Below are 16,525 nucleotides of genomic sequence, written 5' to 3' on the forward strand. Positions count from 1 at the left end.
AATTTCCAGGTTGTGAGTTACCTTTGATGGGCGGTGGTTTTCTCCGATATATGCAAGGTTTTACTTTACGTAACCTTTGTCTACAGCACATTAGACATTCATGAGGATTTCTTGGTATACACATTAGACATTCATGTTGATTTGTATTTATACACGTTAGCCATTCATGATGATTTGCTGATATGAACAATGTTCCTGAACTTTATTTTGGACAAGGACCTGTGTCGTTCATGGTTGCTTGTTGCTGTCCTAAAAATATGATCATGATCATGTATTGGTATGCACAGTAGTCATTCATGGTGATCTGCCGGTATGCACAGTAGTCATCCATGGTGATCTGTAGGTACGCACAGTAGTCATTTATGGTGATCTGCCGGTATGCACAGTAGTCATCCATGGTGATCTGCCGGTATGCACAGTAATCATCCATGGTGATCTGTAGGTATGCACAGTAATCATTTATGGTGATCTGCCGGTATGCACAGTAGTCATCCATGGTGATCTGCCGGTATGCACAGTAGTCATCCATGGTGATCTGTAGGTATGCACAGTAGTCATTTATGGTGATCTGCCGGTATGCATAGTAGTCATCCATGGTGATCTGTAGGTATGCACAGTAGTCATCCATGGTGATCTGCCGGTATGCATAGTAGTCATTCATGGTGATCTGTAGGTATGCACAGTAGTCATCCATGGTGATCTGCCGGTATGCACAGTAGTCATCCATGGTGATCTGCCGGTATGCACAGTAGTCATCCATGGTGATCTGCCGGTATGCACAGTAGTCATCCATGGTGATCTGTAGGTATGCGCTACAAGTGGTTGTGTTGATAAGTTGACATAGATAATGAATGTAGACTGAATAGTACTTGTCACATGTCACAAAGTCTGTCAGTTACCGGGCAAAGGCCTGTCGTTTACTGCACACATGTAAACCACTACGATCATAGGCCCTATAGAACTGAAATGTACCTGAGACGGGGATTAAACATTCAGCAAAATATCTTACTTATACCTAATTTATTTCAAATTGTAAGGCAGTGCGACCATAGCTTATCGGCGATTGCTTGATTGATCGATAGTTTTTAACGATGAAGATGAAGAGTGAAGAAGTCTGTTTATTTGTTGCTTTTTTGCAGCCTGGAGTGAGAGACAGCAACAAATTAGCTGTCAGGGCAGTACATTTACGCGTGGGGTCAACATGACGAAGAAAACTTCTGTCAGAGTGAAATGAGGTCGGGGAAAAGTCCAGGGGAATCCCCTTCAGAAGAGCAACCCAAAGAGAGTATGTTAGCCACAGCGCGAATTCATCATCACCAACAAAGTGAGGTGAAATGTAAAACTGCACATGCCTACATCAAGCATAACAAAGGACAAAGTTATTAGAGTGACATTCACAGATTATTGTAACATGTGATTCTAATTAGGCCTATCAGCAGCAACATTAACATTCTATAATCCTTTTTGTGTTCAGCAGAGATTAGCAGCAATTTAGATGATAAGGATAGTGCGAATTCTTCCTTAGCCTAACTTCATGTTGTGTATAGGCCTATGTCACATACTTTATTTACTAACCTGCGGATGGTCGAGGATTTCCCCCGGGCTCTGTCCGGTTTCCTCCCACCACAATGCTAGCCGCTATAGTATAGGTCTTAGTGAAATATTGTTGAATACGACACAATACACCAATCAAATAAATAAATAAATAAATAAATAAATATTTTGTCTATTTCAATATTTCTATATTCTAAAAAATTCCTTTTCCCGCAAGTCTCTAGTTATAGGTTACTCCACTTTCAGGTTTCTGTAGATATATCTTTGAAGAGAGGATTTTCCCCACATTAAGTACGTGTGTATGCACGTGCATATTGGACATATCAGACATAGTGCCCAGGTCTGTATGTATCTACGCATACATATCTATACATATCTACTACGCAGATCTATCTATGTATATATGTCATATTGGCGAAAGGCAGTAATCTGCAGTCGACACCTTTTCACTTTTTAAAAAAAAAATTATAGAGAATATTTCATTAAATATGGTCAGCTTTATGAGAGGTGGAAAAACAAATCCCCGTAGTAAAGGTACCGGAAGAACGTTCCCTCATGCGACATATAGGTTTTCATGCACATCAAGGCGAGTTCAGCATTCGTGATCTCCAACAGATTACCACCCTAAAACAGGGTTGACTGCCATAATTTAGTACGCGATCTCAACATTTTACACGGCCATTGTGGTTCTCCATACATACGCCATGAGTCCCGGGGATGGTGATGTTAGAAACATACATACAAATATATACAAAATTTGCAGACTGTCGCTCCTAACCCTTTATGGCCAAAGGCCCAGGGAACACGGATGTAGAGGAATATACGAGCGTGAAGGCTAGTCTCGCCCTTAATGATAGTTTTGCATGTTAATTTCCTCGTAGTGTACGTGAGTGTAAAGGCAATTCAGCTTAGTATGATGACGACTGCCTAGGCGTTCAGTTGTAATTCCGCGAAGGCATGAAAAATGCACTTCTTCTTGCCTCGCTTGGCGCTCAGCATTAAGAGGTTAGAACAAGGAAACATGATGACTGGTTGGCCCGGTGTCAGCATGATGTGACTGGTGTCTTCGGCATGATACTTCAGTGGCGACAGCACGTTGGCGGCACGGACTCGCTCTGCTACAAGAAGACACAGTATATGTACACACACCTAATAACTTCTTGTCGTCAAATAACTGAATATATCTATCTACCTACTATCTATCTATCTATCTATCTGTCTGGCTGGTTGGCTGGCTGGCTATGACTAGCGGAGGTTGCGCTCTCAGAAGCCTCCATAGTTTTGGTATTAGGTGGGACAATGAATTTTGTCTCCTGCATGGAAACACAGTGGACTACAACTCATGTGTCATGGTTCAGTATAAATTGCAATCTGTGTGAAGAATTCTCCGCCCGTCCTACATTGTTCGCCTTAATAAACAAAAATTCACTTCCTGTGCTACAGACCGAGAAAATAGTGTTATTTATTTATTTGATTGGTGTTTTACGCCGTACTCAAGAATATTTCACTTATACGGCGGCGGCCAGCATTATGGTGGGTGGAAACCGGGCACAGCCCGGGGGAAACCCACGACCATCCGCAGGTTGCTGGCAGACCTTCCCACTTACGGCCGGAGAGGAAGCCAGCATAAGCTGGACTTGAACTCACAGCGACCGCATTGGTGAGAGGCTCCTGGGTCATTACGCTGCGCTAACGCGCTAACCGACTGAGCCACGGAGGCCCCTAGAAAATATTGTTTTATGATGTTCAAGAAAATGAAGACATTGCGTATGCAGATTGTAGATACGTGATATACGTATATATATATATATATATATATATATATATATATATATATATATATATGGGAGAGGAGGCGACGATGTACAAATGTACATACATATGGGAGAGTGTTGTCAAACGTTTGCCTGGAAATACCAAGAGACAAATCACTGACTTAATAAATCTCCAGAGTGACCTTAACAATACACCTTTAAGTGAGTGCAAATAAAATTATCCATGGAAAATCACGCACGCTTTTCCTTGGAAAATAAGCAGTGCCAAGTATGTCAACAAACTGTAAGACAGGAAAGGTAATTACGGTGCACAGGTAATTCCACAATATAGCGTTTGTGAATGGCCCCGCCAGAAGTAGATCTATATATTGCTGTAGAGATACAACCAGGAAGTTTGCACGGCTGCGCACAACAGTTATGACTTGCTTCCAACCCTCGAGAAACGCGATGTATATAGGCTAAAGTCCATGAGCAAGACGTTAACAATCAGTCAAAGAATTAAATAGGCTAGAACTATATATACCTACTAAAATAGAAAAGCGGGAAAGTTTGTGTAGAATGCATCCGATATGTCAGGACTGTGAATTTATAATAAATGTAAAATATAAATTAATTCTTTTGAATTAAACCCTATGAGCTCACGAGTTCTCATTTCAGTGAAAGTGTTGCAGGTGCATATTTGAGGGAGAGTATAGGCCTATAGATCGTGAAAATCCTATACATAACACAAGAAACTGATTGACAACTCCATGACACGTCTTTGTGTGTATATTCACCTTCCTTTTCCCTATATATTTAGTCCAGGTGTTTTGTGACGTCAAGAGGGGGAGGCTATGCACAGTCCGCTCCTGGTCAGTTTTCGCGGTCTAAGGTATATGTATTAAGGGTGGGCGAGGCGACGATGTAAATCGTAGTTTGTCAGAAGACAAACCTCAAGTCCTAGCAATATTTCGGGCCAAACAATGATCTTGATAACAAGGAGAACAATTGGGGTGTTGAAAACAAACACTGTCCTACAGTAACCCGTATCTGTGTAAAGTACACTGAAAAATGAGTCAGGAGTTCACCTTTCATAATAATTATTAGTAAATATTATATCTGAATGTTAGTGGAAATTATTCCTTCAACTTTAGTGGCGGTAAAAATCGCGGTTCCATATAAAAATTCTGACACAATGTATTGAAAATCTGCCTAGAAAGTGAGAAACCAAAAAAAAAAAAAAAGAACAAAAAATCCAAAAAATTCACAGACCAAATTACTACACACAATTATGAATTTACATAAAGTACTCTCCCATGATATGTATGCAATGTTGCTAAAGCCGCGTTAAAACATAATCATTCAAGGTACAAAAGTAAGTCACATTTCTATGCTAGATTCCTATATAAAGACAAAAAATGAGATGTAGCTTATCTAAAGTCCAGGTGAATTTAGAAAATACATTCTGCGGTGTTTTCTCATTACCATATACATAATCATGTTATCGAGGTGGAGGATTTTTTCTCCGAATATCCCAATATACACACAGTGAGTAAGTGCTTGGGTTTTAACGTCTCGTTAATTTTTCAGTCGTATGACGACGAAGGAATCCTTAGAGTGCATGCAATATGCCTCCTTGTTGAAGGACGGATTTCCACCACTCTTTTATCTAGTGCTGCTTCACTGAGACGCCTTATCGAAGGCAAGTAAGCCACACTGCCCGAGCCATTATACTGATATGGGTCAACCAGTTGTTGCACTATCCCCTTCATGCTGAACGCCAAGCGAGGAAGTAACAACTTCCTCTTTTAAGATCAGGTGTGACTCGACCCAGGATTGACCCTGATCGACTCACTTTTCTTCGCTTAACAAAACAAGAAAAGGTCAGCTTATTCTGTCCCGGTTTTTGACAAATTTACCGCACGCACTCAGCAACAAGATCACGAGAGTCCAGATTAGCTTTTAGCGAGAAGTTTTTGTTACATGCTCTTGTGTTTTCCTTTTTTTTTTGACACATTTGCTCGACTCCGCCCAAGTTTAAATTGGAAGTACCTCATCACCATATATGCACCAGCATATAAACTATACATTTGGAATCCCGGAATCCATGGCGAAGACACCAGATCTGACACCCCACCCATGCATGCAGTCACATTATACTGACACCAACCAGTCCTGTTTTCTTGCCCTAACATCTCAATGCCAAGATAGGCAGCAACACGTACCATTTTTAAAGTCTTTGGCACCTGTACATGACCCGAAACCAGGTCTCCCGACTTCGAGGCAGACGCTTTAACCATGAGGCCACCAAAGTGGTCAATAAGAAAGTAGTTAACCCCAAAATGAACCTGCACGCCAAGTTTAGAAAACATGTGTTAAACACGATATGGCCTGTGATTCAGTCCGTCGCCATAATATGGACACGAGGCATTTTATGAATATATGTATTTGGACCCAGTTCACCTCTGTACGATCCTACATGCAGATGTTAGTACCAAATATGAAATCTTTCTCTGAAGCGGTTTGACTTCTATTGCGATCAGGTCGTTCACAGACAAACGGACGGGCACTGGGGCGAAATAAATATCCCTTCCTCATGTTGACCTATTAGTGCTATATAGTCCTTGGGAAAATGACTTCCATCCACGGGACAGTCTGACCCATGAAACCACAGCACCCGTCAAACTGGCCTACATGCAGTTGACAAATCCACAAAAGATCTACTGCCTAAAAATCTAAATCTTCGTTTTTTTCGACCTAAAGCCTATACCATTTAAATAGTGTTCGAAGTACCTCCCGGTATATTTGCACATTAACATATCAAGTTTCATATGTGGGATATTTATTTATTTGATTAGTGCTTAAGGTTATGCTCATGGACTTTTCACTTACATAATGGCAATCAATTATTATGTGGAGAAAAGCAACATGCCCGGCGCAAACCACTGATCTTTGGTTACCAAAGTTAATGACGAATTTTTCAAAGGTGACGTACAGATCTGCACAATGTAAAAGTGGAAGACGACTGGCTTTCAAGCAACTTTATAGATTATGTGCCCACACGAGATTCGTCGGCCGCTTGTTGTCATCAACGCCTCACAAATAGTGAGAGCGGGCGAATATACGAACCCCTTGTCCAAGGCCGGACTTGAACCCCCACCGCAATTGTGTATATGGAGAACAACAACTACAATTTGCACGATATCCATGTATCTAACCTCATTAGATTATTCGCCTCAACTTCCACAAAATGCCGCAGAAAGAAAACGCATATATATTGTCATTTATTTGCGTAGTGATTTACACCTTCTTGCATGGGCATAATACGACGCCGGTCAAAATTTTTATGGCTTGAAGAAAACGGAAAGATATTTATAGGTGTCAGTTTCTCTCGACCTAACGAAATGCACTGAAATTTTAGATTTTACTGTGGCCTTTTCTGACCATGCCAACGTTTCACAAAGCCCACAAAGCTACGTCAACATAACGTCAACCCATACCATGGCGACGTAATCTCTACAGATAGGGACCAGTGACGCCACATCCGGTTTTTGCAACTAAAAACACACATAGGTTTCATCATTCAAAATGCATATACATATAGATCTGTGTATGCATTCACTGAATGGACTTTGAAAGCAACTGTTTTAAGTCAAATATGTGGTTGTGACGTCACTGATACCCTCTGGATACCAACGGATGGCTGCAGAATCCTATGTTTTGAAGCATTTCACTTCGTTAGAAAAATTCTAAAAATTATGATATATATACACAAGTACAGTGGTTTCTTTGTCTTTAGTGAACTATCCCACCTATGATAAGTAGGCTGCACCATGTTGGAGAAAGACACTTCAGCTGACGTAAGGTTCGTGGTTGCGCAGACGATCACACCAGCCTCGTCCATCGCTTTATATTGTCACCGAGGCCACACAACTGTGCAATCAGGGGAATCTAAGAATTTACTGTCCAATGCCAGCGTTGAACCCACATTACCGATTTCCCAGCAATCAAAAAAACATGCACGAATATTAAACACGACCCCTACCCTGCTTACAAAACAACAAAATTAATAACAAAAGAAACTTTCACTTAAAATCAATGTATATCGTCACCTGTAATGCTCAAATCTCAAAGTATAGTACACAGCTAGTTGGGACAAATATGCCCGGATATAGTTCATGCTGAATCCCATTCTTCTAGAACAAGACTCCGACAATACAGACTCAAGCATAGTTATCAGATCAAACTATTTACAAAGTCACATGTACATAGAGTATAGCAATACACTGAATATTCCAGCCACCTCTCTCGTGTTCCTGCTCAAACACACATCTCATTCACACAGACAAAAATAAACACCCTTCATGTATTCAATGGAGTCAAATTTAAACCGTGTATCAAATCATTCTAACCAGATAAGCGAAACAATCAAGCCTGAAAAAAAAAAACATACTATGTCTGCCATGCAAAGTCATCAAACAGCATGTTCTTACACTGACATTTCAGGCCACCGGGTTTCTCCCATTAAAAACGATACATAATACACAAAGTTTAAATTGCAAAAACATGAAAATTTACATCACTATACTTCTTCTGTAGACATTGTATGTCAAATATAAACTAGTGGTGTATATATGGTTCTAAATTGACAAACAAAAATGCTTCTATCGCAGTCTATCATGGGTGTTCATAAATTTCCCACACACAGACCACACATTGTTGAAAAGCCTACAAGCATGGGGCTTTCTTAGTAGTCCCCATGCTCTTAACATATGAAAACAAAAGTGGTTAACCACTGCTCCTAAATGTACATGCAATAGTGATGTAACATGCCTGTGAAGCTTTTGCGGAAGCTGAAGTATCTCACAACCTACACAGACAGGATGTGATTACACTCATTTACTTCCACGTAGTATATTGTTTTAAAACGAAAGCTACACATACACCATGATTCATACTTCATCCCAACTGCATTGCACACTGGGATATCCAGTATGAATAGGCAAGAAATATGCAAAGCACTATGTGGTAATGGGCAAATCCATAAAGGGTATAAAATGCAGCACTTATTTATCAGCAGATAATTACTAACATTTACAGGAATACTGTACAAAATAGCTCACTAAACCTTCCCTCAAAATGGAATGAGAGACAAAACCAGCGTCATGTAACTGAAGATGAGTGGAATCCCTAACTTCTTCATTTAACAGCACTAATTGTTTTTTCATAAAAACTAATATTCTAAACACAGCATAATAATAATACACACTCACACCTCTACATATATATAATATATATATATATATATATATATATATATATATATATATATATATATATATATATATTTATATACAGAGGTATATTTTGAGAGAAAACAAGCCTTCTTTTTATATGAAACAAAAAAGAATACGCACTAATAGCATATTTACTAGTTTGGTTTTTGTAGAATGAAGACAGCACATGTACCAAAAGTGATTTATATATCACAGTGAAAATAAATTAATCAAGCACATTTGTTCAAAACATGAATTATACATATCAACATATAAACAAGAAAAAAACAACAAATTGAAATAATTTCATATTTTTGTGAATCACGCAATCACAGTAGTTGTGGTAAATGATGGAAGACCCTTGTACAGGGTAATAACACTGGCCAGTTGTACAGGTCAAAGGTTATTCAGCTTACTTACTGACTGAATAAGCTTACTTATTCAGTTTACTACGAAAGAAATTGTCAGGTTGTCAGAGGAGCTATGTTGACATTTATCATGTCACAAGGTTTGTCAGATAAGACAAACATACATGTACAACATATACTCAAAATATTCCATATAGGGTTAAAAATGACAGTTAAACTGAAACCAGCTGGAAAAAAAAAAAAGACATTCACTTATGGGAAATGAGAAAACACCCACTGAACACATACTCGATAACTGACTTATGTAATATAAATGTAACTGTTACAATAGTAAAAAGAAAACCAGTGGTATATGTGCAATTAATCTGATATGTATGAGATCAAAAGTCAGTCTTATGGGCCCCACAGCTCACTTGTGCACAGGATGAAGACAAATACTAGTCATTGTTAAACTATCTATGTGTATGTCAGAACAAAATGCACAGCAACAGCACCACTTTGAACTTTTCACCCAGGAGAGATGATAGGCCTCCTGGAATGGGTTATTACCTTCCCTTTGTTAGGAAACATAGTTTCTCGGAAGCTCTACCATTTCTTGGAAATGGCTCTAGTAATAGCTCAAACAAAAAGGGAGATTGCAAGTGCAATACTGACAGGCTATCACAAAAGCAAATGCCATTATTATACTACTACTTCAGAGAAAAGATAACCGATAAACAGAGCCTGATTAATCATACAGTAGTCAGCAAAATCAGCTTTCCAATAAGGCTAGTTTTGTATATAAGTAAAATTTACTCATCACTTCCATTCAAAACCATGTAATACACAATACTTCAGAACATGCCATACATCTGTGGACGATGAATTCTGGCCTGCTGAAGAGAGGGTCCTGGCCTAGCACTGTGGAAAATTAACATTATCAAATATTCACAAACACATGTAAGTCAGACAAATTCCCACCTGTAACCATATCAGTGAATAGCAGTATTTATGCGAGTACAGAGTCAAACAGTACTTCACGTCTATCAATCAACATGTCAGTCAATTGGTATCTTTTTCTTTTATCTGGGTTATAAAACAGAATTTCACATGAGAGCTAACATGTGCATGAGAGCACAGGAGTAACTGCACATCACAAAACTTAGCGCTTAAATGTGAAACTGTCTCCAGAGAATGCATTATTTTCCATGGAATACATGCTTTCCCTCAAGACCTGAAAATGTCAGTATTTTCATTAGAGCGTATTAAAGTGGCACAGGTACATGGAGGTATTTACATCAATGTGTTCAAGATATTCACAGCACTTTTACCCAAGTATTTAGATTAGAAGACACAGGTACACATATCAGAAGACACATATTCACATCAAAAGACACATATTCACATCAAAAGACGCAGGTATTCACATTAGAAGACACCTGAAGGTATTCACAACAAAAGACACAAGAAGGTATTCACATCAGAAGACGCGTATTTACTTGTATATAGAGGACTTTTCTTTTACTATCAGAAGACACACATTGACATCTGACTGCCCACATTTTCACAACAGAGAACAGCCACAAGTGATTCCAATTCAAACTATTCATACATGTACATCATAATACAGTATGCACAAATGACCTTAAAAGCATAAGTACATTAATTACAAACAAAGTGACTTGTGGAAGAATGCTTGAGATGAGCGATCCATTACCGACAGCTGTAACCAATCAATCAATCAATCTCCTAACCCCCATAAAAAGTCCATCAAATTTGTTCACTTCCTTTTTTGCACATGAACTTTCCAGGCTTTGAATCCGGTGTATTTTGGTCAATGTTTGGCCATTTTCTTGATACGGTCTAATCTCTTCTTCAACTCCAGCATGTTGGCAGAAGTCATTCCCACACTCTCCCCAGTCCCCTCACTCTCTTCAGTTTTGGGCTCAGACACTTCTATGGAAGTCTAAAAACCAACAAACATATTGTTTGATTATTTATGTACATAATACAAGTTATTTATCTTATATGCAAAGGTAAATATTTCTCAGCTAAAGTTGCCAATGCAAAATTCTTTCTCCTGAACATAAACATTACGGCATGAAGATTTATAACAACGGTCTGTAAAAACTCATGTGACTGTCATGCAGCTAACTTTTTTTCTAATTGTAGTTAGTGAACTTCATGTACCTTGAACAGTTATTCTTGTTATTAAAAAAATATGTGAACAAAAATTCAGCAATAAGCCTTGTTGCTAAAATATCAAACATCGTCAAGCTGTCAGAAGTTCTTTTTTATCTGGAAACATAACTCCACAATTTTTATTATCTCTTCTTCCTTTGCTCATTTACTTTGTCAATAAAAAAAAAATGTTGGATGTGAAAAAAGGAATATTTACATATAAACATCTAAAGGAATTTACATGTATCTTTTAAATAAATAACAACAAAATGAAACATCTAGAAGGTAACCTAACCTGTTCAATGAGATACATGCCACTTAAGTTAAAAAAACATATATTTGTCATTTACACAGATAGTTAGGCTTTGTATGTAAGTATTATTTACAATCATTTCGTGAGCAGATGATTAGCTGTTTACTCATCACCTTTTACCTAGATGTTTAGGTGTATTTAACCATTACATTTTAACAAGATGTGTAGGCGTGTTCAGCCATCAGTAACTTTCTATGATGACATCACCATATGTACCCCCATTGGTTGTAAATCTCCACTGCATTGTGAGAAACCAAATGTGGTGAGGTAAAAATTGTCACATGTGACATTTGAATTTCTTTGGCTATGCCAGGTTATGATATGATACAAATCAAGTGCAGTGTTCTATATTGTCACACAAATAATTAAAAAAAAAAAAAACAAGCGAACAGCATATTTATATCCCACAATAAACATGCAAAACTTAAGAATGAATACAGTGGGTTTAAAGAAGCCTGACAACGAATCAAACAGTAATTATCAACAACAGGCATGATGTACTACCTGACTTGAATAAACATCCAAACCATTTTAAATAGAAGCCAATCAATTTTGACAAGTGATGCCGTTGTGGGCTCATTCTGGTAAAGGGTAATTCTCACCTCAGCCAACAGGACCATGACAGCAGGCTACAATCCAGCTATCACGGGTTTGATTGTAACTGAAAAGTCACCAGCTTCACCAGGTACAAGGCTAGTGATTTAAACAGGGTATTCATGTCTCGTCACCCAAAGACCACCACAGAATAATTGAAAAATTCTTCAGCACATTGTAAAACACACAATTCATATAGGTCTGAACTTGTATGTAAAACAATCCACCCAAAACTTTCACTGCGTGATTTAAGGTAAGCCTGTCCCGTAACCAATACTTACCAAGCTCTGTATAGGGCTAATCTTCGTAGGTATGCTGGGTGAGGAGTCAGAAGGTTCATTGTTTTCTTGCTGCTATGTTAATGTAAAGTAAGGAAACAAAAAAAAAAAAGAGAGAAAAAAATAGCAGACACATACTTAAAACAAAACACAATGAAAACAATCAAAGGAATAGAGATACAAACAGGCAAACTCTTAAGCATTCATTGAGGCTGTAGTTCTGATGGGTACACTTATTAAGTACATACAGTCAGAGACATAATCCAGTGATTACCAAGTAGTCAGAAAAAGCCAGACGTATAAACCACAGGGGAGGTTTTGTTCCAAGCAGAGATCACACATATCAGACAGCATGCCAGTTGAGGAGGGTAGCCACACAGCTCTCTTACCACATCTCCTAATCAAGCTGTTACAACACACACATGCATCCTGTCAGCTTATTGTTTTTGTCAAGGTTTCAAAAACTCTATTGGGAAACTCCATGGCTCAGTTGGTTAGCGTGCTAGCGCAGTGTAATGACCCAGTAGCCTCTCACCAATGCGGTCGTTGTGAGTTCAAGTCCAGCTCATGTTGATTTTGCCTACGGCCATACATGGAAAGGTCTGGCAAAAACCTGCAGATGGTTGTGGGTTTCCCCCTGGGCTCTGCCCGGTTTCCACCTACCATAATGTTGGCTGTCGTCGTTTAAATGAAATATTCTTGAGTACGGTGTAAAACACCAATCAAATAAATAAATATATAAAGCCTCTATCAAACAAATCTGTTAATATTAGTACAAACTGTATCTGATGTACATATAAATGGGCCAGTGATGGCCTTTTACCAGGTCATTATTAAAAGAAATGTTTATTTGGTGTACTGTACCCAACAATGTCTCCAAAAAGAATTCCCTACCAACTGACCTTACTTCTGATTCCAGTCACTATGAGTTAAAGTCCACCTCATGCTTGCTTCCTATCTGCATGTACATAACAAAGTCTGACAGCCAACTGTGGATGGTTGTGAACATTTCTCCCACTATAACACTGGCTGCCATCGTATGAGTGAAATATCTTTCAGTATGCCATAAGACACCAATCAAATAAATATTTCTGCTGATTTAGTTGGGCGATGCCAAGATACATTTTAGGTATGACCCCAGTCACACAAAAACAGCATTCTGTAATAACAGCAAATGACAAGCCTCAACTATGTTCATACTATGTGGTCAGCCATTAGAGCATAAAAGGCTTCATGTCAGATCCAGATTTTGCCTGATTTTTTTTTGAATTTGGTACTTATTCTATCAGTAAATAAAACATGAAAGTATGAAACAGAAGAGACTTACAAAGACATTAGTGATCTGAGATTGCCAAATTTCCCTACTGACTACAATCACAGTTTTGCCTCCATACAGTGTTCCAACATAAATAATAAGCTTGCATACACGTATCAAAAATCTGTATGACTATTGTCCAACTAATAACAGATTAGATCAGGGCGCATTTTGTCATTCCATTACAACAGATTATAAATAGTTTGCTACCTTACAAGGACAACAAGCTGGCTTGAGCAAATATCAAACCGGTGACAGACTCATCTGCACGGGAACACTTTCATGATGTCAAGTCACGTAATTTACACCCATTCAGCGAGACTTGTTTGCCTCGGCACTTGAAATTCTCAGCTTACAAATCTAGCCCTAAAAATGCGCCCTTCCAGGCCACTGGAATGTACATGTAAAGTCTCCTGATCTTCTGTTCTAAACCTAAATTCACCGACTCCACAAAAATTTAATTTCCAAAAGACGATTTTAATTACAAAAGAAAGGACTAACAGAGGCTGTTAAATTAAATTCAGAGCTTGTTTATAATTGAACTGGAGTGGCAAAATATACCAGACAAGAGGAAGCTTCTTCAAACACTTGTGATTGTGTGGTCTGTAGTGTACCAGGGCGTAGATTGATAAACTTGAAGGCGACATACCACCATTAATACATTAGTAAAAAGGCTGAATAATTAGATTAGTGTGCATTTGAATTTTAACAGAACTATACTGAAGATAATTAAAAGGAAATATTTTAATTTAATATTGCCTATGTATGGCCTTGGTTTGTCAGCCACAACAGACATAACTGTCCTCTCTCCCCCAAGTCAAGAAAAGCTTCTCACTTCTATGAGAATAAATGAGCCATTATGAGCTCTTCAACACAATACAATATGTAAACAAGTCTGCATTCTCTGATACACTATACATCTTTGATATAGTTATACAGGAGGTATGGGGGAGGGGGAGGTATAAATTCATATAATCAGGCTGGCTTAAATTGCCTAAAATTAAAATCTGAGGTTTAATCAGATTTGAGATTTGTTTCATTCTTCTCATTGCAGCTATCAGGAATGCAGGTGTGATTCTGTTCTCTTTGCTAACCTTGAACTCAATTTTCTCAAATGTGCTGTCCTCCACATGCCAAAGTGGTAGGCTTCAAAGACATGATTCGTTTAATCCTGAAGTAATTATGATGTCATATTATTCGTGAAAAATAAAAACCATTTTGGCATGAACATGACAGGCAAATTGACAGCTAGCTTAAATTCCCTGATTGTCATTTTTCGAATTTAGTTGACTGCAGTGGACATCATCCAGACCAAAAAAAAAAAATGTTAACGTTTGAAATAAAACCAAGACTGGTTACGGAATTGGTGCTTGGAAATCTTTAATTATTCTATTATAAAGTAACTACTCTGGGATACTTAATTTTGTCCAGGCACCACTGAAAAATGTTGGCTTGTGAGGTTCGAATGCTGTCTGAGTGGATGCGTTAGTTGCATTTGTGATAACTGGGACAGTATGTTCTTTATTACCCGCAGACAATGGGGCGATACGAATATACAATTACTTGAAGATCACAATACCTGTTTTTGATGTGCACAGCTTTGATAACTATGAGGACTACGCAGGCAAATAGGACTGAGTTCCATGTTAACAGTGATTGTAACAATTTAGACAGGTGGAAGTCACAAACATGGCCAAACCGATCTGAGCTGAGCTACTGACCAGACTGAGGGTTTTCAGTCGCAGGCCATTAGCTCACTACTAACACACTTCTAGCAGCCCTCCAGCTTCAGAACAGTACAGTTTTTGTTTCAAAAACTACTCCCTAATTAAATGTGTTACAAGCCATGTCCTCAGTAAAGTGGCACGTACACAAAAAAAATACTGAGCCATGCTTGACAAGGTAACACATTTCACCAGGCACAGGTTTGCATCTACTGCTATCAGACTTCTGGTGTAATTATGGAAGCATACAGGAATCATCATGCTCCCAACACCGTCTCTGCTCATACAAACTCACCTCCGAAGCCTTGTCCAGCCCAGATCTGGCTCGCAGAGCGCGCAATTTCTCACGGTAATACATCCCTGTGTCATCATCCTCAGCAGTCACTGTTGAGCCAATCACAGAGTTGGAATCTCCCAAGACGTTCCCTGGAGGCAGAAATGCACTTAAACAAACCAGACACCAGGCATACATTTCGTGTGCATAGGGCACAATTTCGCGTTGTAATTATATCGACAGAGGCACACCAATAAAAGTTACATTACAGTGATGCATGCTTACATAAATGAACTATTTTGAAAGAAGCAATCAACTCCAGTTCAGCTAAGCCATGGCAAATTTTAATAAACAGGATCATTATAATAAAATTCTCTTGAAGGTGAAAAACTATAGATATGGTAGAAACATTCCTCAGCTGAATACAACATGTATACACAGCTTCAGAGTACATAAACATTCACCTAAAAAACATTACCATACACAAAAACAGATGTAAAGGTCAGAAATTTTTTTAATGTACGATAATTAACACATCTATGCAAATCCCAAGCTCAGTACATGCATTACTTTTAACAATAAGACCATTGATATCACCTTAACTCTGGTTGGATATTGACGCTCATAGTCTGACATAAAGCTATGCCTGTGATTTGAACAGGTGAGCTAAAAATAGTTTTGAAGCATCCACCAACTACCTGGGTGATGTTTGCCCTCTCTCTCCTGCTCTATAGCCTTCAGGCCTCTCTCCACATAATGCTGGAAATACTGTGAAGACTTCTTAAGAAAAGGGTCAAGGTCAGCCTCTGGGTGTTTCTTCTTGAAGTCATAAAGTGCATTGAGTCCCTGACATGGATCAGACAATACATGTAGTTATTTTTTTTCCGTCAACTTAATCTTAAATTTATATTTCTT

General features: G+C 38.5%; 1 protein-coding gene across 1 annotated transcript in view; it reads right to left on the reverse strand.

Annotated features, from left to right (window-relative positions):
• Nucleotides 1–9,745: 9,745 nt before the first annotated feature.
• Nucleotides 9,746–16,525, reverse strand: part of LOC135467291 (cytoskeleton-associated protein 5-like) — a 41,155-nt gene continuing 34,375 nt past the window's right edge. Inside the window, 4 exon segments of the mRNA XM_064745059.1 lie at nt 9,746–10,897; nt 12,301–12,372; nt 15,632–15,762; nt 16,309–16,456. Of these exon segments, the coding sequence (XP_064601129.1) occupies nt 10,766–10,897; nt 12,301–12,372; nt 15,632–15,762; nt 16,309–16,456 (483 nt within the window). The 3' untranslated portion in view covers nt 9,746–10,765.

This window comes from Liolophura sinensis, chromosome 6 (assembly GCF_032854445.1).
Source record: "Liolophura sinensis isolate JHLJ2023 chromosome 6, CUHK_Ljap_v2, whole genome shotgun sequence".
Lineage (NCBI taxonomy): Eukaryota > Metazoa > Mollusca > Polyplacophora > Chitonida > Chitonidae > Liolophura > Liolophura sinensis.